Source organism: Falco peregrinus, chromosome 6 (assembly GCF_023634155.1).
Source record: "Falco peregrinus isolate bFalPer1 chromosome 6, bFalPer1.pri, whole genome shotgun sequence".
Taxonomy (NCBI): domain Eukaryota; kingdom Metazoa; phylum Chordata; class Aves; order Falconiformes; family Falconidae; genus Falco; species Falco peregrinus.
The window spans coordinates 11,018,375-11,043,638 of NC_073726.1; the positions used below are offsets into that span (position 1 = coordinate 11,018,375).

The 25,264-nt window shown below is 41.9% G+C and overlaps 1 protein-coding gene across 4 annotated transcripts in view; it reads left to right on the forward strand.

Annotated features, from left to right (window-relative positions):
- The first annotated feature begins 4,727 nt into the window (after positions 1-4,727).
- AASS (aminoadipate-semialdehyde synthase) overlaps positions 4,728-25,264 on the forward strand; it is a 32,019-nt gene continuing 11,482 nt past the window's right edge. Inside the window, exons 1-16 of one of the 4 annotated variants that reach the window (XM_055807521.1) lie at positions 4,728-4,751; positions 7,455-7,678; positions 8,819-8,995; positions 9,649-9,733; positions 10,469-10,536; positions 10,647-10,793; positions 11,753-11,831; positions 11,923-12,050; positions 12,216-12,364; positions 13,563-13,685; positions 13,836-13,947; positions 14,476-14,535; positions 14,629-14,696; positions 18,518-18,639; positions 22,893-23,022; positions 23,898-24,008. In XM_055807521.1, the coding sequence (XP_055663496.1) occupies positions 7,463-7,678; positions 8,819-8,995; positions 9,649-9,733; positions 10,469-10,536; positions 10,647-10,793; positions 11,753-11,831; positions 11,923-12,050; positions 12,216-12,364; positions 13,563-13,685; positions 13,836-13,947; positions 14,476-14,535; positions 14,629-14,696; positions 18,518-18,639; positions 22,893-23,022; positions 23,898-24,008 (1,775 nt within the window). In that variant the 5' untranslated portion in view covers positions 4,728-4,751; positions 7,455-7,462. Of the gene's footprint in view, positions 4,752-5,275; positions 5,414-5,457; positions 5,801-7,454; positions 7,679-8,818; positions 8,996-9,648; positions 9,734-10,468; positions 10,537-10,646; positions 10,794-11,752; positions 11,832-11,922; positions 12,051-12,215; positions 12,365-13,562; positions 13,686-13,835; positions 13,948-14,475; positions 14,536-14,628; positions 14,697-18,517; positions 18,640-22,892; positions 23,023-23,897; positions 24,009-25,264 lie in introns of those variants that run through there. The other 3 variants (XM_055807520.1, XM_005242488.4, XM_027794003.2) reach the window with 3 other exon arrangements.

Consider the following 25,264-nt stretch of genomic DNA (forward strand, 5'->3'; position numbering starts at 1 on the left):
CTGTGAGAGATGGCAATTTCCCCTACTGGGCAATAGGAGTGTAAATATATTCTCTACATGATTGTAGAGAACACAACCCTCTGTGCTGTTCAGTGATGTCTAGTACTCTGCTGTGAGGTCAGTATTCACAGTGGCAGTCAACAGCCACTGCAGGTAGTGGCTTTTGAATAAAAGGTCATGTTTTTCAATAGCCCCATTCTGACTGAAAGCCTGAAAGATTCTTGGAACTTCTTGATCTCTGCAGTACAAAATCAGAATTAAATGAGAAAGAGTTTGACAGGTAGATATACAGTCTGTAAAAATCTCTTCAGGATGCTAATTCCCCTGTTCATTTGAGACCTAGGGAGAAACCCTAGCCCAGCAGAAGTTAGTGTGAGTTTTCACTGACTTCAATGGATTCAAGATTTATCCTCGGTATTCTAAGAATAAAATCTATGAAGTCCACCTCTCTCTAGGTGCTCTGGGGGTTTATTGTTACCATAATGGAAGTCAGCACTCCCCCCACAGTGCTAAGTAAAAAGCATTCCAGCTGGGCAGGAATTAGACCTTATAATTAGGGATTCTTAGACAGATGGAATCACAGTCAACCCCAAACAGGAGGTATTTATTACAGAAAACAGCTCCGATTCCATATTGGCATGTTTTGTAAAACCTGAATTCTGGATTTGTTTTATTCTGTTTAAGAAATTCTGCCTTCTCTGTCCGGAACACAGTACAGTGCAGGTAGGATTCATCTTACCTGGCTTTATTCTGTCACAGCATGAGTCCACCACACTGGTTACTTAGGCTGCCTTTTTCTCTATGGAACGCAACAAGCACTTTCGGAGTGCAGTTCACCCGGTCTGTTTTAGATGCAGGAAGACACTTAAATTCTGCTGATAAAATTCTCAATCTCTCTTCAGAGAGATGGCAAATCTGTAGCAGAAATAAACTTTCCATGAAGCTTTCTGGCAGAGTATCTCATTCGCATCCTTGCTTGTTCTGCTTCCCCAACTTGCACTAAAAATTCTGCTGCTGGATACAACCAGACTCACCAAGTGTATATCTGTGAATACAGATGGATGGATCATTGGTTTGCTGTTTTGGCCCAGCCTGGAACTTCGTTTCCCTAGAATAACATTCTAAAAGGTTCAGTAAACTATAATATACAAACTCCAATAATTTCAAGTCATACAAAGAATACTTTGACCCCAAGGGAAGTGGCATATAGAGATTTTTAGCTAGAAGTGAAGCCTCTTTTATATACACGTGAAAGAATCTCCAAATAAAAAGTTCTTTAAAACAGAAATGCTTTGAAAGTGAAATGCTTTGGTGTTACAGAAAAGGTTTTAGTCACCCTTTTTTAAAATCCAGTTTTGTGTCTGCAGAGCTGACTGGAGCTTCATTCCTGCATATATCCAAGCAAAACTCTCAAACTAGGAGTCAGCCTACCCTTCTCATCTACAGGAGCCAATCCAGTAGTGTTTAGATCATGTCATGGTTGACACAAAGGACAGCGGGAACTTGTAAAAAGTTTTTCATTACCATCACAGTAGTCAGCACATTCACTGTTGAATCAGATGTGAGTTATAAGTAGTCATTTACACAGAGTATCTTCCAATGTAAAAAGCTGGAAGAGGCTTACCTTAGAAACCCCAGTTTTCTACTGCTTATGGTACAGACTTATGCTTTTAAGTCAACGTTTTGAATGACACTGCAACTTTGAAATCAGCCCTCAGCTTCCTAGTAGAGTGCTCTAAGTATCTGGCTAGTGGCCAAACTGGAGCACACAGGACAAGGGAGGGTATCTGTGTAACATTTCCATTGGAAAGGCAGATGTGGCCTGGCAAAGGTGCTCAGCTCCTGGGAAGAGTTCACAGCTCACAGCTTTTGGCAAAAGAAGTCAGCTCCTTTCTGAGCAGCAGAAGGTGCCTTCAGGCATGGTGCCTCCTCCTAGCATGCTCTGCCATGTGTGAGGATGGTTCTCGCTCAGTTTCTATAAATACCTTTCTCCATGCATTTCCTTGAGAACAAAGGCTGAGCTCCCAGCTCAGCCCTGGGTACTCCCATGCAAGACAGAGCGTGTTATGGGTTTCATCCTTCATTTCTTTGGGTTTAGAATCCTATCTGCAAAAGTCAGAAGAGTACCAAGACATAATTAGGCACTAAATCTACAAGAAACTATTGCAGACAGTCCTGAGATAACATCTTACTCAAAGAAAGAACTTCCAAAAAAATCAAAAACTTAGAAAATAATATTAAAAATACCCCTTCAAGTAGATTTGGTGAGGTCTACTTACTGCAATAAATTCAACATGGTTTGGTTTCTAATTCATTTAATAAACAAAGCAGTTCCTAGAATTTTCATTAATTTAATCAAAGACAGGCTATGCAGGAGTGTAATGATGGATTCAGCCATGTACTTTCCACTAGTTTACAATATGAAGTAATCAACATGATGAAATGACACAAAAATATGAGGGACGATCAGTATTGTGTCTTTTTCTGCGTCATGGTGGAATTAAATTCTACAACTACTAAATAATTTTGCTTTTGCAAGAGGAATGGTCATATTTTGGTTGAATTTTGTGAATTAGTAAAGAACAATCAACTTCGCACATACCAACAATTCCACCCTTGCCATATTTGTCCATTTTTGCATTTAATCATAAAATGAAAAAAACCCTGGAAAATTGCTTCTTGTGAGTAATTTAGAATCATTGCATGCAAGGTGTGAAGAATGGCAGAATTCTTATAATTTTCTATTTCATTTACCCCTTCTGCAGTTCCACTGTATTTGCCTCCAATGAAGCAGTTTTGGCAAATTTTGTCAAGAAAACAGAAAAAAAGATACAATTTCTAAAAGCCATGGATATATTTACACTCTATGCATGTAATTTATGGAAGTATATTTGCTCTATTAAGCCCACAAAGTGGAAATTGTACACTGGGGGCATATACAAAATGCCTTTGTGCAATAGCAATATTTCCTAGAGTAAAATCCTTGGGGCCAAGCAAAAAGCCCACTGTGTCTCACTGTTTCTTGGGCCCACAGGGAACATAAGATGCTTCATGTCTCTTAGTGCTTGACAGACAGATCTATCCCAATCCTTTTGGATCCTCAGTATTCAGATGGAACTGATTCATATGTTTTAATAATATGTAGGAGCTGGTTTTGGAGCCTTAGCTCCCTGCCGAAGCTGACCTTTGTAGGATGGCTGAGAGGTATGTTTTCTTCCCCTGACCCCTAGCAAGGGGGCAGTTTGAAATCCATGGTACATTTACAGACTGTGTCTTAATAACCTGTCTTCTGACCTAGAAAGTTTTTTTTGTTGTTGCTGTTGTTACAGCTTTTTAATTTATTTCTACTTGGTTGGAAACCAAGAGCAGTTGCTGCCCTTGTTCCCATGGCAGAAGGATTCCCAAATCCAGTGCTCTTCAAGTCCTTCTAGCCAGCTCTCCCCCATCACTTCTTCTCACCTATGGCCCCAGCCCCTATGTGTTGTAATGAACATCTTCCCAAGAAGAGCAGAAGGATGGACAAGAGCTTCTGCAGGGCTGGGTGTGCTGTAGACCTCATATCTCAGACAGATGGGGAAAAAACAGGTCCAGGAGTTAGGTGGAGGAGGTAACTGACTTCTTCTTCTCTGACATGGAAAGGATGAAGATCCTGCAGGAAGATGAGGGAGATTGTAGAAGGTTCTGGACATTGAGGTCTGGCAGGGAAAAGCAGGGGTTAGTGAGCGGAGAGAGACTTTGCGCTTCTACAGTATCCCTAAACCACACTGATTCTGTCCATTCTGCTGAGGCCTTGAACCCTCAAAACCTGCTGATCCATTCCAGGTTTCACTCCCTAATGTTCACCTCCCAGTCTCTGAAATGATACAGCCCAGGTCTTCCCCTTCAGTTTTTACTTCCTTTCACCCCAAAATCTCTGCTGATCCATTCCAGGTCTCATTCCCTAACACTCACCTCCCCATATCATTTGTATTATAGTAGCAAACCCGAACTGCAGCTTAAGCCTTGCTGCTGTTTGCCAGCTCTCCTGTCCTGCCCTGGTGAGTTAGGAAACTACTTGGATCTAATCCAGGGAACTGAAGTCAGATTATCATTGTCAGTTGAATGTTGCCTCCAGAAGCAGGAGGACGAGGTGAGGGAAAAGTTCATGGTCATAAAATGAAAAAAAGGGCACGTTTTCAGGAAAAGTGAGGTAACTATAAGGGGAAAGTAATCTATGAAGAAGGACCTCTAAAGCATGTAGTGGCAGTATTGTCAAAATTCAACTGTCTTTTAAGAGGTCAAGTGGTAGTGGCTAGTACAGGTGGCGCAGGGTGCACCACGGCTCCGACTTCTTCCTCATCACAGCAAGAACTTGCTGTGGCAAAGTTGGATGTAGACAAATTCTCCTCAGACCCTTTAGTCCTTGTGGCTTCTGCTGGGTTCAGTCAGGACGCCTCATGTTCTCGCACGCTGTAGCCATGTCCTCACATCTGCTAACAGAGGCTGGTAACAGCAGCTCCATCTCCGCCTCGGAGGCTCGCGGAGGTGTACTTTCCGCAGTGTGCAGCCTGCCTTTCTCTGACAGGAAAGCTCTTCTTCACCCCACAAACCTATGTGACTCTGGTTTTGCTTTCGTTTCTTAGATCTAATAAATCTCGTGATTTACAGCTATGACACCCCAATATTATTTATGAGAAGCAAACTTAGCAGTGGAAGTGCATCACAAAGGACCTAAATCGAGGGCCGAGTTCCAGCTGAACAATGGCAACAGTGTAAGTAACAACTCAAGTGTCGCATCTATCCGGTGGGCAAAACCAGTTTCCTGTGCTACCTTACAGACACCCGAAAGCACATGGTGACTGCGCACTCGTCAATGCTTTGAGGCGGTGTGCAGGAGGCGGTGTGCGGGAGGGCGAGCAGGTGGCGAGGGGCCCGGGCAGGGCTGTGGCGGGTCAGGCGCGGCCTGTGCGCGGCCTCGCCCCGGGCCCGGCGCGGGGCAGGCCCGGCGCGGGGCAGGCCCGGTGCGGGGCGCGGCGGGGCCAGCTGCACCCGCGGGGCGCTGTGAGGGCCCGTGGTGCCGGTGGGGGGGCCCTGCCGGGCCACGCGTGGGGCTGCCCGCGGCGCAGGGGCTGCGCAGGCCGCGCCGCCGCCCGCTGCCCCCTGCCCGGGCCGCCGCCGGCGGAGCAGGGGGTGGCGGTGGGGGGGAAGGGGCCCCGCAGCCTTCCAGGAACTGGGGGCGGTGAGGGGCCGTGCCGGCGCCCGCCGTGACGCCGCGGCCGGGGCCCTCCCGATTGGCGGGCAGCGGAGGGTGTAGCCGGAGGGCGCCTCGCGGTTGGCTGCCGCCCTGGGCGTGTCGTGTCTCCGGCTGCTCGTCGGCCGGAGGAGGGAGGCGGGCGGAGGGCCCAGCCTGCCCCGCCGCCCCGCTCGCCCTGAGGTAGGTGCCGCGCTGCCCGCCGCCCCGCTGCGCCGCCCGGCCTGGTGCCGTCCCCGCGGGCAGCCTTTGCCGGCCAGGCGGCCGCTCCGCCCCGGCCTGCCGCGGCCGGTGCCTCCCGCTCGCTGCGCTTCTCCCTCAGGCCCGCTGCCTGCGCCTCCCGGCCTCGCTTGCGGGGACTTTTCTTCCACGCGTCGCCCCTCCAGGCGGGGGGCTGGGGGGGGGCTGAGGGGGCCGCGGCCGCCGGCTCTGGGGCGCGAAACGCGCAGGCAGCGCCGGGCGCTGTGGTTCGGCTGGGTCTCAGGCAGTACGCGGAGGCACAGGTGGGCAGTGTGAGCGTATCGGGCTCGCTTGGGACAGCAGCACGACCAGGCGGTGTGCCGCAGCCAGGTGCGTTGCTGTTACCCGGTTCTGCCTTTGCTGTGTTGCCCAGCGCAGTTTTAGCCTCGGTGAGACCGGGAGGTGTGGGGAAGAGCCCCCCAGCGCGGGTGACGGAGCCGCGGTGCGCTCGGCTCCCTCGGGCGGCCGACGTGCTGAGCGGGCCCGGGGGCTCGCTGGCTCCACGGGCTTGGCATTCTAAAGTTACTTTCACCTCTGCAACAGAGTTATCAGTATCTCTGTGGCTAAGCCTGAGCACACACAGGGAGGCAGGGGAATGAACTTCTGGCCTGTCAGAGGTCACGGGGAATGTTTGCTGACTGCCCTCCTTCCCCCCTTCCCATGCTGGAAGTGCAGGGCAGCCTGGTGCCTCCTGAAAGCAGCATTTTTTGTCGTGTAGGACTCCTCTGTGAGAGGGAAATTTGCTTCACTGCAGGCCTGGGTATGAGGTGCGGTGCATTGGTGTGAACTGCTGTCATCGTTACGTTTTAGCATGCAGTAATAGTGACAATGTGTGACAAGACTGCCTGTGTTTTTGAGAGATACTGAGGATCCTTTTAGCATGCTGAAGTGCAGTGTTGTAACTCCAACTTCTGTATGGTAACTTCTGCTGGTGGACAAATCTAGCGATGGTAGGAAGGTCACACTTGGAGCTAACACAGAGGACTGACTGTGTGCTTCTGTTTGTGCCTTCCTCTTTCTGTTACGGAAGCCTGGAGTTAACTAGGACCTCTTAAGGTTTTAGATGTATAGGGGTTTTACAAGACTAAGACATGAAGACAAACAGGATTTTCCAAATAAGTCAGATACAGGGATTCTTGTAATTATCAATTAAAATATCTTTGGAAACAAAGTTCATATCTTTGAAGCCTCTATCTGTCTTTGAGTTCCACATCTTTCAATCGCATAAATATCTGAAGTCCTTAGGCTCCTAGGTATTTGCTGCTGGACCTGTGCAGAGCCCTTGCCATTCACAGCAGAGCTGAGCAGTGGCGTATATGCTTCACTGGGAGTGAAGAGGAAAGAGGAAGTAAAGGGATCATCCTCTGCATTGGGGTTGTCCTAATGAAACTTTTCCAGTTTGGATAAAATTTTTAATAGGAAGAAAACCTGTCGCTCCTGGCCGCATATATGCTTGACTGCCAAGTGGTAGTTAAGAGTCTGGTCCTTATCTTCCATCTTCAGTGTGTGTAAGAATTAGCTATATAAAAATACTTAACATTAGTCTTATGTATTGGGCTTTCTCTTTTAATCAACTCCTTGCATTATAGCCTGTGTTCTGCTTACTTTCTGTGTGCTTGTTACTTCTTACTGTTTTTGATGCAAGCTTTGATAAGTGCTTGGTCTTTGCATGTTTATGTTGGCAAATGAATTTAATTGACGTCTTTAAGATTCCAGCAAATTTTTGTACATTGAACACATTAAAACCTTCCTTTACAGTAGTACCAACAATTTGTTTCTGTAATGACATCCCACCAGACTGAGATGCAACAAAGTAAGCTGAAAGTAAATTCTTGTCTCTCAAAAGTAGGCTGTAACTAGAGTATAAAGTATCTGGTTTGTGTTTTACAGCAGATGTTAAAGGAGACCAGAAGTTTTGCACAAACAAGGTTTGAATCGTACATATACATGCATTATTTTACTACTTTGTCTTTGCTGTCATCAGGCTTTACCATGCTTCGAGCCTTTAGTCACACAGATGGTAGGTGTGTGTTTCATCATGCTTCTAAGCGTTGGCATCATCGTAAGTCTGTGCTGGCAATCAGGAGAGAAGATGTTAATGCGTGGGAAAGAAGAGCACCTCTAGCACCAAAGCATGTTAAGGAATTGACACAGATGGGGTACAAGGTCTTGGTGCAGCCATCAAACCGGAGAGCCATCCATGAAAAGGTAAGGTCCCATTTTGAGTTAGATAAGCAAAACCATAGTTCAGTTATTAACCATAGTACAGGAAAAATAATATTCAAAGTTTATACATGAGAAAACATATTATTAATGTTGTCATGAAATGAGGAGCCGTCGTGTCCTAGTGGAGAGAAGGAGGAGTAGTTTGTTTAGCCTTTTAATGTAATGTTGGCACACTGCTGGGTTTTTGGAGTTGTTTTAATTGATTTCTTGCCATTTCATCTGTGTCTGAAGAAGTTCTAGGTGCTCTTGAAGTAGGAACTTGGGAATTCATTTAACATTGGTGGGTTTGTCTTCTGTTTGTATGGAGGCAACACAAAAAAATAAGCATATTTAAAAAACCAGGAGAAAGAACAAATCTGGTGAATCCCATTCCTGCTTCAATCCTGTTCCTCATGTAAAATGAGAAGAGAGGGTTTTTTTCTTTAATGCTGTGAGGTTCAGAACTAAGAGCTTTTACAGTTCTTATAGCAGGTGTAATACTCTGCTGTAAGGTATCTGAGCCAACATAAAATTGAAATGTAAGTAGGGGATTAGTGATCGCGTGTAGATATCACCTTTTAATGAAGGCACAGAGCTGGTTTTCACTGAAGTACATATCACACTAGGTACACAACTATGATATTGAAGCTGGAATTTTAATATGTTTTTGAGGTAAGGGAGAACAAAAATAAATTTCGATCTGGAAAAAGAATCTTTTAGAAGTTGCTCTTCAGCTTGGACTTAGTTTTACACAATTTTATAAAATCACATGTCATCAGTCTTCAGATTAGTTTGTCAGACTTCTCTAAACTTATTTCGAAGTATTTCAACACATTACAGAGGACTGTTTATTGCAATACTATAAGATACTTTAAATGTAGTAAAATGTCCCTTTTGTAGTCAGTGAAGGATTTTACTAACACGTGATTTGTTTTGGTCTTGTACAATAGGGTATGAGCATGGAAATTCAATTTGATATTTGACACTCCTTTTGATAAAGAGGTTTATGAATCTATCACATGCAGTAACTTGTGTCTGCTTTGTAGGATTATCTGTTTGTGCTCTGTTTTAGTTGCTTATGTGCTGAGATCTGAATATGAAAAAAACCACAGAAAAATTTACTTTGATTTTTCTGTTTCATAGGATTATGTCAAAGCAGGTGGCATTATTCAAGAAGATATTTCCGAGGCTTCTCTGATAGTAGGTGTGAAGAGACCTCCAGAGGACAAACTAATCCCTAAAAAGAACTATGCCTTCTTCTCTCACACTATTAAAGCCCAAGAGGCAAACATGCCCCTTTTGGATGAGATTCTGAGACAGGTAAATTAAGTCGTAGTGAAGGCAATTGGCTGTTAGCATGGGGTGGAAACTGCATATAATGCTGAAGTGTGATCAGAAGCTTGCTGCTTGGTATGGTTACTTGCAGCATGCATATTTGTAGACAGCTAGTGAGGACTGTTTTCAGTATCCTTTTCTGGAGCTGACTATTTCTTGCTCAGCGGATCTCGTGTATGCAGTGCTACTCTGTTTATGTGTGTGAGGCAGGTGAGTTGCGAGCATGGTGTGTGCTTAAGAGAGTTTCATGCTGGATGAGCATGAAGGCTTGTTGGAAAGTTATTAAGTTAGAGCATGTGTTCGTTGTTACAGAGGGAGGCAGCCAGTTCACTCAGAAATGAGCAGCCTCTTGGCAGAGGATGTGTGTGAATGGGTCTGCAGCAGCTGGAGTGGCATGTTGGGGAGCTTTGTGCCAAGAGTGCGCAGGTGGTGCAGAGACTCTTTAAAACAAGAATTCAGTGCAAATTTTCGGGTTTTATTTTTATACTTAAATCTTGTTACGAATTTCTCTTATACGCCCAGCAGCCTCTATCACAAAGGATGACAAAGGCATACGAAAAGGGAGTTCCTAGGGGAGCAACGTGCCACTGACTGCATTCACTGAAAATTTTAATACTCAGTTTGCTATGTATTTTCAGGAAATTCGACTGTTTGACTATGAAAAAATGGTTGATCATAAAGGAATGCGAGTTGTGGCCTTTGGAAAGTGGGCTGGTGTAGCAGGTATAGTGCACAAAGTAAAGGCAGGCTTGCAACGAGTAACTTTTCGTAATACTTCTGGTTGTCTACGTTTCCTGAAAGTTGAGGCTCCAAATGCATTTTTAACTGCATTTTTAACTCTTGCTTTTAAGTGCTTTTTTCCATTCTGTTTTGTGCTCCCTACTTTTGATGACACTACATGTCAAATAGTCCTGTGGATTCGTGGCAAATCTATTAATTTATGTTGTCTTGAAGTCCCATCTGTCTCTTCAACTAACCTGAGGTGGACTAAATATCAGGAGATCAACTGAATAGGCTTTTGAAAGAAATGGCTGCTGTCAGTCCTGCGAGTTTGAACATGTTTGTCACTCTGTTACTCATTTACACTGATTTTTGTGAGGCATGGTTCTCACACCTTTCTACTGAATTTCTGTTCTGTTTCTTCAGAAGACTCTTCTTATTATGTCCTTCTTTGGAATCTGGTGATGTGGATGCATCTCGTAAAAGGATATCTGAGTAATAAATAGTGCAGAAATGCATAATGTGGGCCAAGAGGAAGTTTAAGGTCGTGACCTTCTATTGAATTTCTCCTTCCCTGGTTTTATGTAGACTTTCTTTAGAAGTAAAGTATTAATATTAAAAGATGAGCAAAGTATCTAGGATGATTTTAGACTTCAGTCAGTCTCTGTGGTTTTTAGCTGTGCATATTCATAATTAATACTGATGGTCTGATTTTACTTTTTTTTTTTTTATCAATAGGAATGATCAACATCCTACATGGATTAGGATTACGATTTTTAGCCCTGGGACATAACACTCCCTTCATGGTAAGAGTATATGTGTATGTATTTTCTTTAGCAAAATGACATTTGGGCATCTGCTAATTATCTGTATTTGAATATAGAAAACGTCTTGATGTCTGTGCCTTTGATTTCAGCACATTGGGATGGCACATAACTACAGGAATAGCAGCCAGGCTGTGCAGGCAGTACGGGATGCTGGATATGAAATTTCACTGGGATTGATGCCAAAGTCAGTTGGGCCCTTAACATTTGTATTTACAGGCACTGGTAATGTTTCTAAGGTAGGCATTATGTCTTCAAGATAAAACGCTGTATTATTTTTGATAGAAATTCTTGGCGTTTGATATATATCAGGTTAAATTGGTTGATGGGTTCATTTTGTTTGGACTTCAGGTTTTCCTTTGCCACTAAGAGTTTTTAAGTACCCTAAACTAATGCCTTTAAGGTGAGATCATGCCTGACAAGGCTGACCATGCTAACTTCTTATCATGAAAGATGGCTTAAGTCTTACTGCTCCTCTCTCTTTTCCCACCAGCATGATTTTTGTCTCCCTCTCTCCCCTCTGTTGACTCTGGGCTCACAAAGTGTGTTGAATCACCCCATTAAAGGATGGGGAAATAGTTTTATTTTCTAATACTCACTGAGTTTTTATATCTGTTTTTGTAGCACTGACTTGGTTTACACGTACTAGACTTGAGAGCTATTTCTATGACATAGGGGAAAGGCTTACTCCTGGTTTTGGCAACAAAGATGAGTTAACTAGGCTCCAGATAGAAAGTGAAATCACTGACTGTGTAAACATGTGCTTTTTGGACAAAAGGATGGCATGTCTGAAAGGCTTGTGTTCTATGATCACGGCTCATTGGGAAAGTCATCTTGAAGTTCTTTGCCTTTAGAACAGCCTGGTTGGTGAGAGGTGGCTTCAGGGTTCTTCCCTAAAGAGAAACTGCTCCTCAGAGTGGCAGCAAAACCATCTGTTGTGGCTGAGCTGAGGCCTTCCAGCTCTGCCTTTAGAAATATAAACTAGGCATTGGACTGGGGCTTAGGCATACTGCAGTAATGGGGAATTGTTTTGGCTAAGTGGGGGTATGTGTGAAACAGTTTGTACATCTCTGAGTAAGTTCTCTGCCAGGACTGTCAAAATGTGGCATTTTTGTATTTGTTTTCACACACCAAATGAGCAGTGTTACACTACCTTTGTATTCTCTGCTCATTCTGAATCCTACTTCATGGTTTGCAGGGTGCTCAAGAAATGTTCAATGCTCTCCCATGTGAGTTTGTGGAGCCACATGAGTTAAAGGAAGTTTCCAGATCTGGAGGTATGGTGTGACAATAAAGTTACTGAAAACGCTGGAACCCTTTTTGTCCAAGTATAACAGCTATATTTGATTTTTATTTTTTTTACCTCAGACCTCAGAAAAGTCTATGGGACAGTGTTAAGTCGTCACCATCATCTTGTAAGGAAACGTGATGGACTATATGATCCTGTAGATTATGATAAACATCCAGAACTGTACACTTCTCGCTTTAACACTGATGTGAGCATCTCTTCTGTTCTTATTTGAAAGGTTTTCTACAGTGTTGGTATTCACTACACCTTTGCATATTCATCAGTTAAGAGAGCATTCATTTACAACACTAGACCAGGTGCTTTCAGCTTCTTAAGTGCTTAGTTACATCAAGCATCTTAACTTTCTTTGCAGATTGCACCCTACACAACTTGTTTAATTAATGGCATATACTGGGAACAACATACTCCTCGCTTGTTAAGCCGACAGGATGCTCAGAAGCTTCTGGTGCCAGTTAGATCTGCTACTGGTTCAACAGAGGGTTGTCCTGAGTTGCCACACAAGTAAGAGACCTCAGTTCACTTGTAACCATTCTGCAGCACCATGATTAAGTTGTAGTGTTAGGCAGTTTCACCACAGTATCTACCAAAGGATTCTGTTTCTTACATTGTTCCTCTTGCATGTTGCACAATGCCCCATTGATTTTGCTTTTGTTCTTCTGCGCTTTGCACTGTTTTTTTTACAGTTTGGAGTTTTTGGAAACATCACAGTACAAATTATTGACAAGTGTCAGCTGTCTTTCTGCAAAGGTAGTTCTGCCATTGGTCCTTGTGTGGAATCCAATATAAACAGCATGGCATCTGGGAAACGTACCTACTGCACTCTTTTAAGTTTCTATGCCGGAATAAGAGTTTATTGGTTAAGTTCTTCCTACCCTGTCATTTGGCTTGTACAATTTCAATCACTGTTCCTTAATACCTCTGATTTCTGCAGCAGGTAGTGGAAAAGCTTCACAACCCTGTATAGCTTTAAGGATGGAAAATGGGGTGCATGTCTCCTTTCAGTGTGGGTGAGAGCTACCCGTTCTCTAATAGCCCTGTGTAGTAGTTCTCTGGGAGATTGGCCTGGGAATGGATTTGCGGAGGATATGGCAATGTTTTCTGGTGAGGAAGCAGGCCATTGTCTCTTATCTGCCAACTCTTGACACCTTTCACCATCACGTGGCAGCATCACATGACAAATAAAGAATTTAAGTGTTAACCTTGAGTGGAGCTAGAGGTTGTGAGTTAGGCTATGAATGCTCCACCTGCACCAGCTATCTGTGAACTGAAATGAGGCAGCCATTTCTTTAGGTTTCCCTTTATGACAGTAAAGTTATTCTAGTGCAGGACAGCCTAGTGACAGCTTGGGGGAATTGGTAGATGGATAATGAATGGGAGGTGTTGACAGGACATCGAGTACAGAGAAAAAATGGTGGATCTGTGGATTCTCCTGGTCTTAGAGAAGTTACACATGAAATATGGATCCTGTTGATGCAAATGGAAATCTTACGACTCCAGTAGGGCCAGATTGCCATTATGTTTCTGGATGTCATTGTTTGTGTTGTGTTGACTTCTGAATTGGTTAAGATGAGTGAAACTACAAGTCTCATAGATCTCGTGTTTCTTTTATTTCCTGTTCACTTGTGATCTTTTATACCTATGTTTCTTAGTAATTTGGATAATGCTCTATTCCTTTGTCTCTTTTGCTTAATCACTTTAGACTTCTGGCAATATGTGACATTTCAGCAGACACTGGAGGATCTATAGAATTTATGACGGAGTGTACAACAATTGACAGTCCATTTTGTATGTATGATGCTGACCAGCATATTATTCATGACAGGTGGGAGAGCCTTTAGTTTTTATTGCTTTCCTCTCTTAATTTCTACAGTGAAACATTATACTGAAAAAATGTGCTTTTAAAACACTTCTGAAAGGTGGTACACTTTCAGGTACCAGGAGTAGTTTAGAAGAGCTGTGATCTCTTTTTCAGTGTTGAAGGCTCTGGGATTCTGATGTGTTCCATCGACAATCTGCCAGCTCAGCTTCCTATAGAAGCAACAGAGTACTTTGGCGATATGCTTTTCCCATATATTGAAGAGATGGTAAGGTCTTATGTGTCCAACAAGAAGGTAAAAGGCTCGGACTTTGGTCTGCTTGTTTGGTGCTTTTCTGGTCTCCTGTATACATTCAAAAGGAATCTGCTGTAGAACATAACTGACTTTGTACTTCTGAAAAAAAAAAAAAAGCTTTCTAAGCCTTGAGGCCATACAAACAAGAGCAACACGTGAATGAGACACTAGTGACCTGAATGTCTTGGGGATTTGTCAAGAACACTTTCTGTAGGCAGGAAACAGGCTCTGGCAGGTAGTTCGTGTTTCCTGGACCCTGCAGTAGATGTCTAAATCTGATTTTCTTGGGGCACTCGGCAGTTACGCACAATCAGACTGCTGTTTGCATTCCTGCATTTTCATAAAAGTCAAATGCCACTGATCGGGGCCAGGAGAATTTCAGATCTACAAGATATTGGTATTGTTGCATGCATTTGAATGTTGCTTAAAATCTTGATGGTTTACTCTGAAAAAAATTACGGGAAATAAAATGACCTAATTTGAAATAACTTATTTCCGTAGCTGTTATCAGAAGGCTCAGAACCTCTTGAAAGCCAGAATTACTCATCTGTTGTTCGAGATGTAAGTTTTGCAATTTGGCACTCTGCTTGTCTTCCTCTGCTTTAAAATGTACATGTACAAAACCCCCTCAAAATTTGTTTCATTTATTTCTAGGCAGTGATTGCATCCAATGGCTCGCTGACAGCTAAGTACGAATATATCCAGAAACTGAGGGAGAGCAGGTAAATGTATAGCTTCTTAGAGTTTATTTGGTTCAGGATTTTAAAAAACTTGTCTGTATTCTATCTCCCCTTTTGCAGTTATGTACTGTTGTGTTTTGGTGGAATACTGCTATGTTGCACTGTGTCTAAATGTCTCCTAGCTTGTTGACTTCCTTCTTCACGCACATTGCCTAAATAATTAACGTGTTAGTAACTTATATTGAAGTTGAGAAAGTGGTCATTTTTCTCTTTCTTAAGTTATGAAGACTGTTTTACCAGAGGCAGAAAACAGCCATGTGCCAGTATTATTCTGTTACTCCTTGCCCTTCTAAAACGAATGTAACATACAGTCCTTTGAAAGGTATGGCTGAAAGGAAAAGGCTCTCTAGTATACCTTGAACCTAGTTTCCTCGGGTATGGCTCAAGTGCTGTGCTGTATAGCATTGTTCTGTGACTGGATGTATTCAGGAGCCTCTGTGAGACTCTCAGACTTTTCATTATGTTCCTGTAGCTACAGCTTTAGCTACCACTTCATCTGTACCCTGTCTCAGTAGTTATCCGCCAGTGGTAACATGAAAGAAGTTGAGTGGATTAAGCTGACAGAAGCATAAATAACCTGGATATCCCTTCTCTTCCCCTTGTTCCCTATTGTTAGCAAACACCTACTGTTCACCTATGAAAAGTATTGATTTGACAATATGTGGGTACCTCTGGTTGCATGTTCATGGTCAATGCCAGCTGCGCTGTACATCATATAAAAGTTGAAATCGGTCTGACCACAAGTACTGCATGCACTATGCACTAAAAGCATAGTGTGTTGACTTCTGCACGCTAAACTTCTCCAGTTTCCTTTGGGAGTTCTGGTTATGAATTTGTGCATGATGAACTATAGATGTGTTTTCCACCCAAAGTAACATGCTGTTTGCCTCTCCAAGATTTCAGCTCACAGTGATTTTTGTCATGTGCTGTTTGGTACACGACCTCAAGAGGCTGTCTCAGTAACAAATTTTTGTAATTCTTACACAGCACGATAATCTGGTTGGGTTTTTTTCTTTTTTCATGGTTTTGTGTGAACTACCCTGAGAAGCTGGAGACTTCATTCCCAAAGGGTTTTTTCTGGGTAGATTTTTGATATTTCTGCATACCTGTGTTGCATGTGATGTTCAGTTGTTCATTGGTGTTGCTTACTTAGCTGTCAGAACAGCAAGACCTGCTAACAATACCCTTTGCAGGCTTTGGAGATAGTGCAAATGAAAGCACTGCTTAAGCTGCGATGATTTAGCTAGAGATAGGCTCTTCTTTAGACTCTGTAGGAATTACATGGCTTGTGTTATTACTCTAACAAAGCATTATGCCGTGTCTAGTTTAGTTTCTGAGGGCTCTATTTAGACTAATTGCTTACCCTTTGGAAGTTTGTGAGCATTTCAGGCATAGGATAGCCAGACTGCATGAGCTGAACTGTCCTGAGCGCCATTAGAATGCAGGAGCAGTTTGATTTACTGAGGTTTTTTTCCATCTTTTCACCTTTACTTGCTTCAAACCTGCTACCAGTTTCTCATCCCCACTTCCATTAACAATGTGGGCCTCTAAGTATTACTGTTATTTGTTCATAAATGATTCAGTTATGTTAATCTAAACTTGTATGTAGAGAAGAGGCATAATCTGAAATGTTCTTTTCTGGGACTGTGTAGATTCTGTTCCCCCTCTTGTAGGGTTATTTGGTATAGCTCATGTTTGTCCCTCTTCTAGAGCAGACATGCTGTGTTTGATCCAAGTGTGACCTCATTCTGGAGACTGGAAAAGTTTTTAATAAATACAAGTTTGATTGTAAAATCCACCTTTCTTTCATATAGGAAGTCTCTTCATCAACACTGTTGCTCCAGGCTCCTGCATACCACTACTGCTCCCTATAAGTAAAGAATGGAGAGGAGTTCTTTCTTTTCCCTTGGCCATAAGGGTGTAGCTGTGGAAGATGCTTTATTAGAATTGATAGTAGTAGTAGTAGTAGTAGTAGTAGGGTCCTTGGGTTTGTCATGTGAAAGGATATGATGGGCTTAGGAGGCTTTCTGTGAATAGATTAAATAATGATTTAACTTTTTTAAAAAAATCAAATCTGTAAAACTTGTACAAAGGTCAAAATGTGCAGTAATCTATAGCAATAATTTAGATATATTAGTGGTGATACATTGGAACGTCCTTCAGATTTAATGAACTGAAATTAATGACTTTAAAAAAAAATAATTAAGCCTGAAAGTAGAGGAAGGGAGGATGGAATATCTGGAATTGTGGAGAGTTATTTAAGCTTTACAAATACTTAGACACAGTTAGTAGGCTGGAACGTGCTTCAGGCAGATGATACAGATGTATATGGTACTGATTTAACTCTCTTCACTCAGAGTAGTCTTTCAAGGCTATTGTTTGAGGCCTTGTTTCGTACTTATGGTACTCAGGTACTTCATGCCATGCTTCAGGTCATACAGTACCACTCTTGTCATGCTGTTAGGTATTGCTCTGGCAGGCTGCAACACCATCCTTCATTATTATGGCTGGTTTTGAACTGAAAAAATGCAACCAAAAATTGACTTATGGATGCCATGTGGAGCCCCCAAAAGGTCTGAACCAAACATTATTTAGTAGACATATGGTTAGTCCTCTTCTAAGGACTATAGCTTTAAGTAAAGTGGACCTGGAGCTTGCAGCTAGAGGTCAGGATTCTTTCTTTGGCTTAATCCACACTGCAGTGTATGCCTGTAGATAGGCTTAGTAGATAAAGGGGAAATTGAGGAACTTGCTGATGCGTGATAAATCTGTATCTTTGAAGGTCCTGCCTATTTATTGAAATCTGTTTTCAGGTTATGGGATAAGAAAAAGCCAAACCTCGTTCTCCATTAATTAGGTTAAACAACAGGGCAATGACCAGCATCCTTTCCTTCAACAATAAAAAGTGCTTTAAGAAATTAGTTTTTATCTGCACAATGATGATATTTTAGACAAAGAGTTTTACAATCCTGATTTTACAACTTAATGCAAATTTAAGCTAAAAGGAAAAATAATTGTAAACAACCAAAATGTGGTTTTCTACTATACTTTATGCATTTATGAAAGCAGATTTAAACAACTGCTGAACTACGTTTTTCTGGTTGACAAAAAGAAATGCAAAATCTGATGTGAATACATTTTATATTGAAAGTCAACAGGAGAGCTGCTTAAATTTATTTCCGAGAGTAGTAGAGGCTGGGTTGAAATACTCAGTGATGGTTTTCAAATCTGAGTTCTTACCTGCAAACAGGATTTTTTAATTGGGCATTTACTTTTATTTGACTTTTATTGACTGTCATATTTGTATGATGGATTAACATGAACCTAGTATAGCTTACCTAAAATGCGCTTTCACCAGCATGGTGTTGCGTACTGTAACAGTACCTGTGATGCAAAGGGAGCGAGGCAGAGCCTGGAATCCCGTTTTCACAGCCCAGCATGAGAGTCAGCTTGGTGGTCCTCAAGTGATCAGGTTACAGTAATTTGGCCATGGGGAGAAATGAGAGTGACAACTGAGGAAGAATTTATTTAACAGCCAGTAGCAACTGGAGAAGCAGTGGAGATGTTGATGGCTTTGATGATGTTTATATTAGAGGAAAGAAACTAGAAGTTACGCAGCAGAAGTGAAGCATGATGGAAGCAGTACTAAACAGTCTTGGGTTAGATAGCCAGGAACTTGACTCTTGGTCTGAATAGAGTTCTTGGTTTGTTGTCTTAGTAAAACATACTTATTCTGTAAGCTTTAGCAGCTTACAGTTTCCTTCTTCTGTGTGGTTTTTAATTTTGCCTGTAACACCTCATAGGGAACACGCTCAGTCACTGAAGATGGGTAATAAGAAGAGGGTTTTATTGCTCGGATCCGGCTATGTTTCTGGCCCCGTACTTGAATATCTCACTAGAGATTCCAGTGTTGGCATCACAGTTGGTATGTAAGACTTTGCTTGTTTTTCATTGAAAAATTTTGTCTTATTTAGGTTCTGTCACACTAGCAGGTTTTTCTCATAAGTAATAAATGGATCTGGTTCTAAGAACCGATAAAGAAAATCTTTGTTATTATGCACAGCAGAAAAGGATTCTGTATCTTTGTGATCATTTTGCGTTTGTGTAATTCATTTGAAAATGACATAGCCACATTAAAAGTTTACTGTTTGCATGTGTAACCTGTAGGGAAATTAGAAGTATTTGCTTTAGGCTTGGGATTGGTTTTATAGCTAGTCAGTCACTTTTGTTGGTGCTAGGCTGTGTTTTCAGCCTCACACAACAAGAAGATGAAATTGCTCTAATAGACATCTGTGTGAGTGAATGCTCTGCTGTTGTTATAACCAGTACTGTGGTGGTAAACCTTCAGACCCAAACGTACCCTACTTGTTTATTCCTAAGCCTCACACACCTACTTGTTTATTCCTCTCTTCTGGTTTTATCTGTAGCATATTTCAGGCTGGGAATTGCAGAAACACTTTTCTGTACCCTCAGTGATGACTTTACCCTGATTCTCTGATTTCAGATTTAAAACTCAGGCTGTATTGCCTGAAAGATAACTTTGCTGGGAAGTGGTTTTCTTTAGAACTTGCTGTTGTATTTGTGTTGATCTTGGTTGTTATTGTTGTTGCTTTTATTTGTTTGTTCTCTTCATAATGCTTTCATATGTGGCTGCTTTTGCTACCCTTTGCAGTGATAACCACAGTATTTTTAATCCCTGGGAAAAAATTTACTAGGAAGAAGAGGGGAACTCTCAAGGAAGCTGCAACCTTATTGTTAGCACTGCCTGATGCAGTGAACAGGGAAGCATTACAGCAATGTGCAGTGTCCATCTTCTCATCGGTACAGAGGCTGTATCTGATTCTGCGATACAGTAGCAGTAAGGGAAACCAGGTGAACTGGAAGATTTGTTTTGCCAAGCGCTGAGCAAACATAGGTGCGTCTTATCTGGATAGCTTAAAACCACCTAGTTTCTACAGCACACCCAAAAAAAAAACCTCAGAAGGAAGGAGATACAAAGATGTTACTTTAATACTTGACAGTAGGCAGGTAGGTGAAGAAAGCATAAAATACATGTGGCGGTGCCATACTTATTTCCCTACTGTTAAGCTGCACCATTTTAAGTCCAAACAACAAAAATCTTAATTGGGAAACCTTCGTGTAATCAACTTTTTTTGGTTTGAATTTGTAGATGATTTTGCTTACCTCTTTTCTTGCAGCACAAGTTGATTAGTAGCGTATGGAGGATCATCCTCTGACAATGTTGATTTCCCATTGACTTTGGAAAGGCCATAAGGAAATAAGGCCCCAAGTCAGAGGCACAGATGCTTTTAATTCTCCGTAAGCCTGTGCCCACCTGCTGCATTCACTGCTTATTCCTTTCTCCCGGCTGTGTTTGCATTGCCATCCTTGTGCTGGCAGCATGGTGAGCTGGGACAAGAACCAACTGATTTTCAGTTAGGTGCAGCAAATACTTCTTGCCTTAACCTTGATCTCTCAGTTCTGCTTTCCTTATAATGGTAAGTGCTGACAGTAGGAAGGAACAAGCAGAGGCAGGCAGAGACTGGATGGATTTCTCTCTTTTAGTGATAATTATGAGCATGTGCAGGATTGGTAGGACTAAGCCATAGGTAAATATTGAAACTAGTCAGATTGAATCTAGGCTTTTTAGTCATATTTGGCCTAAGCAAAAGCTTAATGTTTTTATCCTTGCTATGTTAAAAATGGCAAATGATGTGAATTATTTTTGTTTTAAGCTATTAAGTTGTTCTTTTAGGTATATATCTATTAGCATATATATTTATCTATATCTATATATAAAAGAAAATATATATAATCTATAAATAAGGATTCTGTTAAAATGTACTGGAACAGAGTTTTGAAAAATTCCTTTTTTAACCAGATTTACCTATAAATGTGTGGCTGTGTGGAATGAGGGATGGAGTAAGCTTTCCTGGACACATGCTTGTTTACTGAATCTGTTAAGTAGCTGTTTTGAGCCTGCATGTTCATCAAGACCATAAAACTAGTTAAGGTTTTGCTGTCTCACTTAAACCCAGCATAGCCTGAAGAAGAAAACCAAGTTTTCCTTTTTGGACTTTTTCCAATCCTGGACTTCCAGTTAGCTTCTTGCTTTTCAGTGAAGTAGTCTGTGCTTTTGCAGAAATGGCTACTACTGTCAAAAACTGATTGAATACTTCACCTCTGCATTTATTTGGCTAGGTAAGATAAATGACCATTTTTAAAACCAGGAGAGAATATGTACTGCATAGTGACCTGAAATGCTTTAGATATTTTAGTGCCTCAAGATAAATCGTTGCACTACTTGAAAATGGTTGTTTTTCAGCAGGATGATGCTAAGCCAAAACTTTGAAACACATTGAGCATACAATTTTTCCATTGCAATCTTCTCTCAAGAGTTTGTGCAATTGAGTATTTCATGAAATAAGAAACACCAGGCATGCCTTTTCTGTATTTCTGTGTGAAAGGCAAAGCTAGAACAAAACCCCTTCCTGTTTCAATGCTATTTAATTATTCTGTTTGACTTGAGGTTGTAAACCTGCAAGGAAAGGCCCTTCTTGGGGTAGGCAATTATTATTTTTTTCCCCCTTACCGTTCTAGTTATGCAGTGCTTCTCCCACAAATTGATGAGCTCATGAATGCCAATAGTATTTAATACATCTAGGACCATGGTGTGAGTTTTCTGGCATTCTGGTTTTCTCCTACACATTGTTCTGCCAAGCCGGCCACTGGATGACTCATTTAAGTAAGGGCTGGTAGACCCAAGGGGTGATGTCCCCCCCAGATCAGAGCATGAAGATCAAGTCTATTGTGTGATTCTCTGATTGTCCACCAAATCAATAAGGAAAAGAAATTGCTGCTTGGTTTCTTAGTGCTGCATGTGGGATGTCAGCGAGTTCCTACTTGTCACCCTAACTTTGGTTCTTTCTCTCCTTTTTTTAAGTTTTTCATTTGTCTGATCCTTTTGACTCCCTACCCCTAAGAATTTTTCCAATAATACTCTTGTCTCCCCCCAAAAAATTAAAATACTGGTCTCTCTGAATGTGATAGTGGTATTTTGACTGGGCATAATAGAGCTGTTGTTAAATTTTTCTGCTGGTCATCTTTATTTTATTTTTCCTAGACATTGCATGGTAGGATTGTTGTTCTAGATCAGGTGAGCTACCTTCTCCTATATCAATAGAAGTGTTTACTACAGCTCTTGTGGCTTTCTTCTGATCTTTCTCTAAAACTTTCCTTAAGCCTGAACGTACACATTCAGGCACCTGTGTGACTGTTATTTGCATTCTTCACCCTCAAACACTTTCTTTAACTGGTCTGCTTCTAGATCCAAGATAACAGTGCATTTTTAAGGATTCCAAAAGAATCTGCTTTTATCCCTCTATCAGTGGTTTGTTCACTTGTTCTTTGAAAACTTTAATGTCTTTTTCAGTATGTTTTGACACTTACCGAGGAGTGGCAGGTGTTCATTTAAGACAGAAAACACTGAACCTCCAGTATGTATGTGTTTTAAAATCTAGAATATACCTTGCCACAGGTGCTTTTTTAGGGGTCAGAGTTAAAGACATAGGAGTATGCTTTTGGGGTGTATCACAACCCTGGGTAGACTATAATAAAAGTGTTGGCTTTACGCAACTAGTTAACACCACTTTTGAGACACATTTCTGCAGGACATGCATTCATTCAGCAGACTTTTTTCCCTCTCTCTAAAAAAACCCACTTAGGTGTGAATGTGTGCTTCTTTCTGTTTAGTTTATCTGTTTTCCCACCGTGTGGATGCCCAGTTACCTGGCAAATGTAGACAGTGTTGCTGTAGGAAACCGTGATGGAAGGACACATGCACATGATGCAAGGGAGCCAGTGGATTCTGGGGTGTCCTATTGCACAAGGACAGGTTTAACAGTCCTTTATGTCATGTTTCAGACCCACTTCATCATAGAGTGGAAAATAAGGGAGATGACTTCTAGTTTTGTGTAAATAATTTCTGTTGACCTAGTCTGCTGATAGCAAAACTGCAGTTAAAACTTTTAAGTACACCCACAAAGTTGCTAATTGGATCCATTAAAGTGTTTCTCTTTAGGAATGAGGAAGTGTGTGTAAAGCATAATTATACATGGGAGTGCTTTGGACTTACCTTTATCTTTAGGTAACAGTTGATGTGTTTTGCTTTTAAAACAGCATCCGTCATGAAGGAACAACTTGAACAATTGACAAAAAAATACAGCAACGTTACTTCAGTTCATATGGATGTCATTAAGGATGAGGAAAAGCTCTCCTCTTTGGTGAAGAAACATGAGCTTGTCATCAGGTCAGAATTCTGTGTAAAACATGATAGGCTCAACCCTAAGTCATGCTGCTTCTTTCTCCTAGTTCACTGACTTAAATCAATACGGTAACTTTTTTTTTTTTTTGAATGCCCAAGAACTGGGATTATATTTGTGTATGTAAATGGTTGTAACTGGCCACTGATTTCTCACATAGCAGGGCACTGGGACTTTCAAAGGGGCTTTGCCTGCAGCACCTCTTTAGAAGTGTTCGCCAATCACATGGACAGCCTTCTTAGCCTGAGGGGTCAGTTGTGTCCACCAGTGTGTGTGTTCCTGGGATCAAATGTGCAGGTTTGCAAGAGGAGGCAAAATTCTGGCATCTTGGGCATTTCTCCTGAATATCCCATTAAGAAAAATCTTGTTCCTGGTATTGAAACAGGAGGAAATGACTTCATAGTCTTTGCCATTTTGTCCCTTTTGCTATGGATGTTGTGAGTATTGTTTCCTTTCCACATAGAGCATGCTTTTCACAAAGTACTTCAGTAAGACTGTTGTCATGCAAGCTTTCTCAAGGATGGTTTTACAGTTTTGCATCTTCTAAACTTCCAGCATGCCTGTTTAGAAGGTGGCCTTGAAAAGAGGTCAGTGGTTTGTTTTTTACAAAGAAAAGTGTGACAAAAGATGCTGTCTAAAGAATGACTCCCCTATTGTCCTGCACCCTTTAGAGTGCATACAATGCCCTTCGATAGGGTAGCATTTCAGTCATGTAGGTATGAAACTGCTCAGGGCAAGGCAGGTGTGACCGTTGCATTTCCTTGAGCTGTTTTGTAGACATAAAAAAATATTTCTTGTTTTCCAGTAACAACATAAGTAACTGGTTGGGTTTTGATGTTGCATAATTCTCCTTCATTTGTAGTTTGCTGCCTTATTCAGCACATCCTTTGGTTGCTAAGAAATGTATTGACAGCAAAGTGAACTTGGTAACAGCCAGCTACTTAACACCAGCTATGAAGGAACTCCAGGAGAGGTAGGTATAAGAGTAGTATCTCCCTGGTGTTGCTTTCTTCTTCAGTGCATTATCTGAATGTTTTGCGGTCTGTTACACCTGCAATGCTTATTGTGAATTACTGTTTTCTGCATTCTTTCTCCTCCTCTTACTATGATGGAGGATCAAGTACCTTTCCCCAAAGTTGCATGTGGAGGCTGTGGCACAGTGGAGAAATGAGTGCATACCCCAACCTGGTCAGACTACTGCTCTGAACACTGGAACATGCTCTTTTGCATGCACCATCTTATTCCATGATAGTGTGCCTTCCCCACCCTCCTCAGACCTGTTAGGATGTTTAAGCTGGGCTCATACTCAAGCTGAGCAGCTGCGCTCTCCTGTTCTACCAGTGACAGCAAGCTTGTTTATCATCCTTTGCATCCTGACAAAAACTCATTCTTGGCTTATTGTATCTACAGTAATATCCTCCTTCATGCCGCCTTCTTTTGGACAGGCCCACTATATTAGTCTCAAATTGGTGACAATTCTAATGTTTCTGTTGTCCTACTTATTATATGAGTGGAAGTTGTTTTGAGCGTGGAGTTTCATCTAGACACTCCTCTCAGACATGCTACCAGAAACACTGAATTGAATTCAAGTGAATGAGATGAGAATTGTGCATGCTGTGCCTGTACCAGAGGTAAAACAGAGAAAGCTGGACAGGTAGAGAACCAGTGTTGCAGACAATGAGGGAGATTTAGAGGCCTCTCCCCCTTCTTGCTGTGGTGCCAAGAGGTCATACCACACTCTAAAAAACCAAAAAAACCCAAACAAACAAAAAGACACTTCTCATTTGTCAAAACACAAAGTGATTTTCAAAATAAAATAAATTACCTCAGTTTGGGGTGATAAGTGAGCTGCTCTGGGAGCGTAGGCAACTGTTAATGAAAGAAAACCCAAATGCTTGTGGCTTGGGAAAGGAGGCCTTTCAGTCTCTCTGCCCTGCAGGTGCTGTTTAGGGCAATTATGATGAGGTCTGTGCTGTCCTCTGCGTTACCACCTTCCTGCGTTATTGCACTGTCCAGGAGAATGTGGGATATGGAGTTGCTGGTAGGAATTTCTTTTTCCAGCAGCCCCTAGATGTTGCAGCAAAGTAAGAGAAACCAAGGCTAAAATGACTGTTAGCCAGTTGTCGCTTTTCAGGTTTTAACATCTGCTTTTGGTTTTTTTCCACAAGCTGCAGACAGAGCCCAGAATTTACTGTGTTGGGGAAAGTTCACTGAGCCTCAGTTGGACAG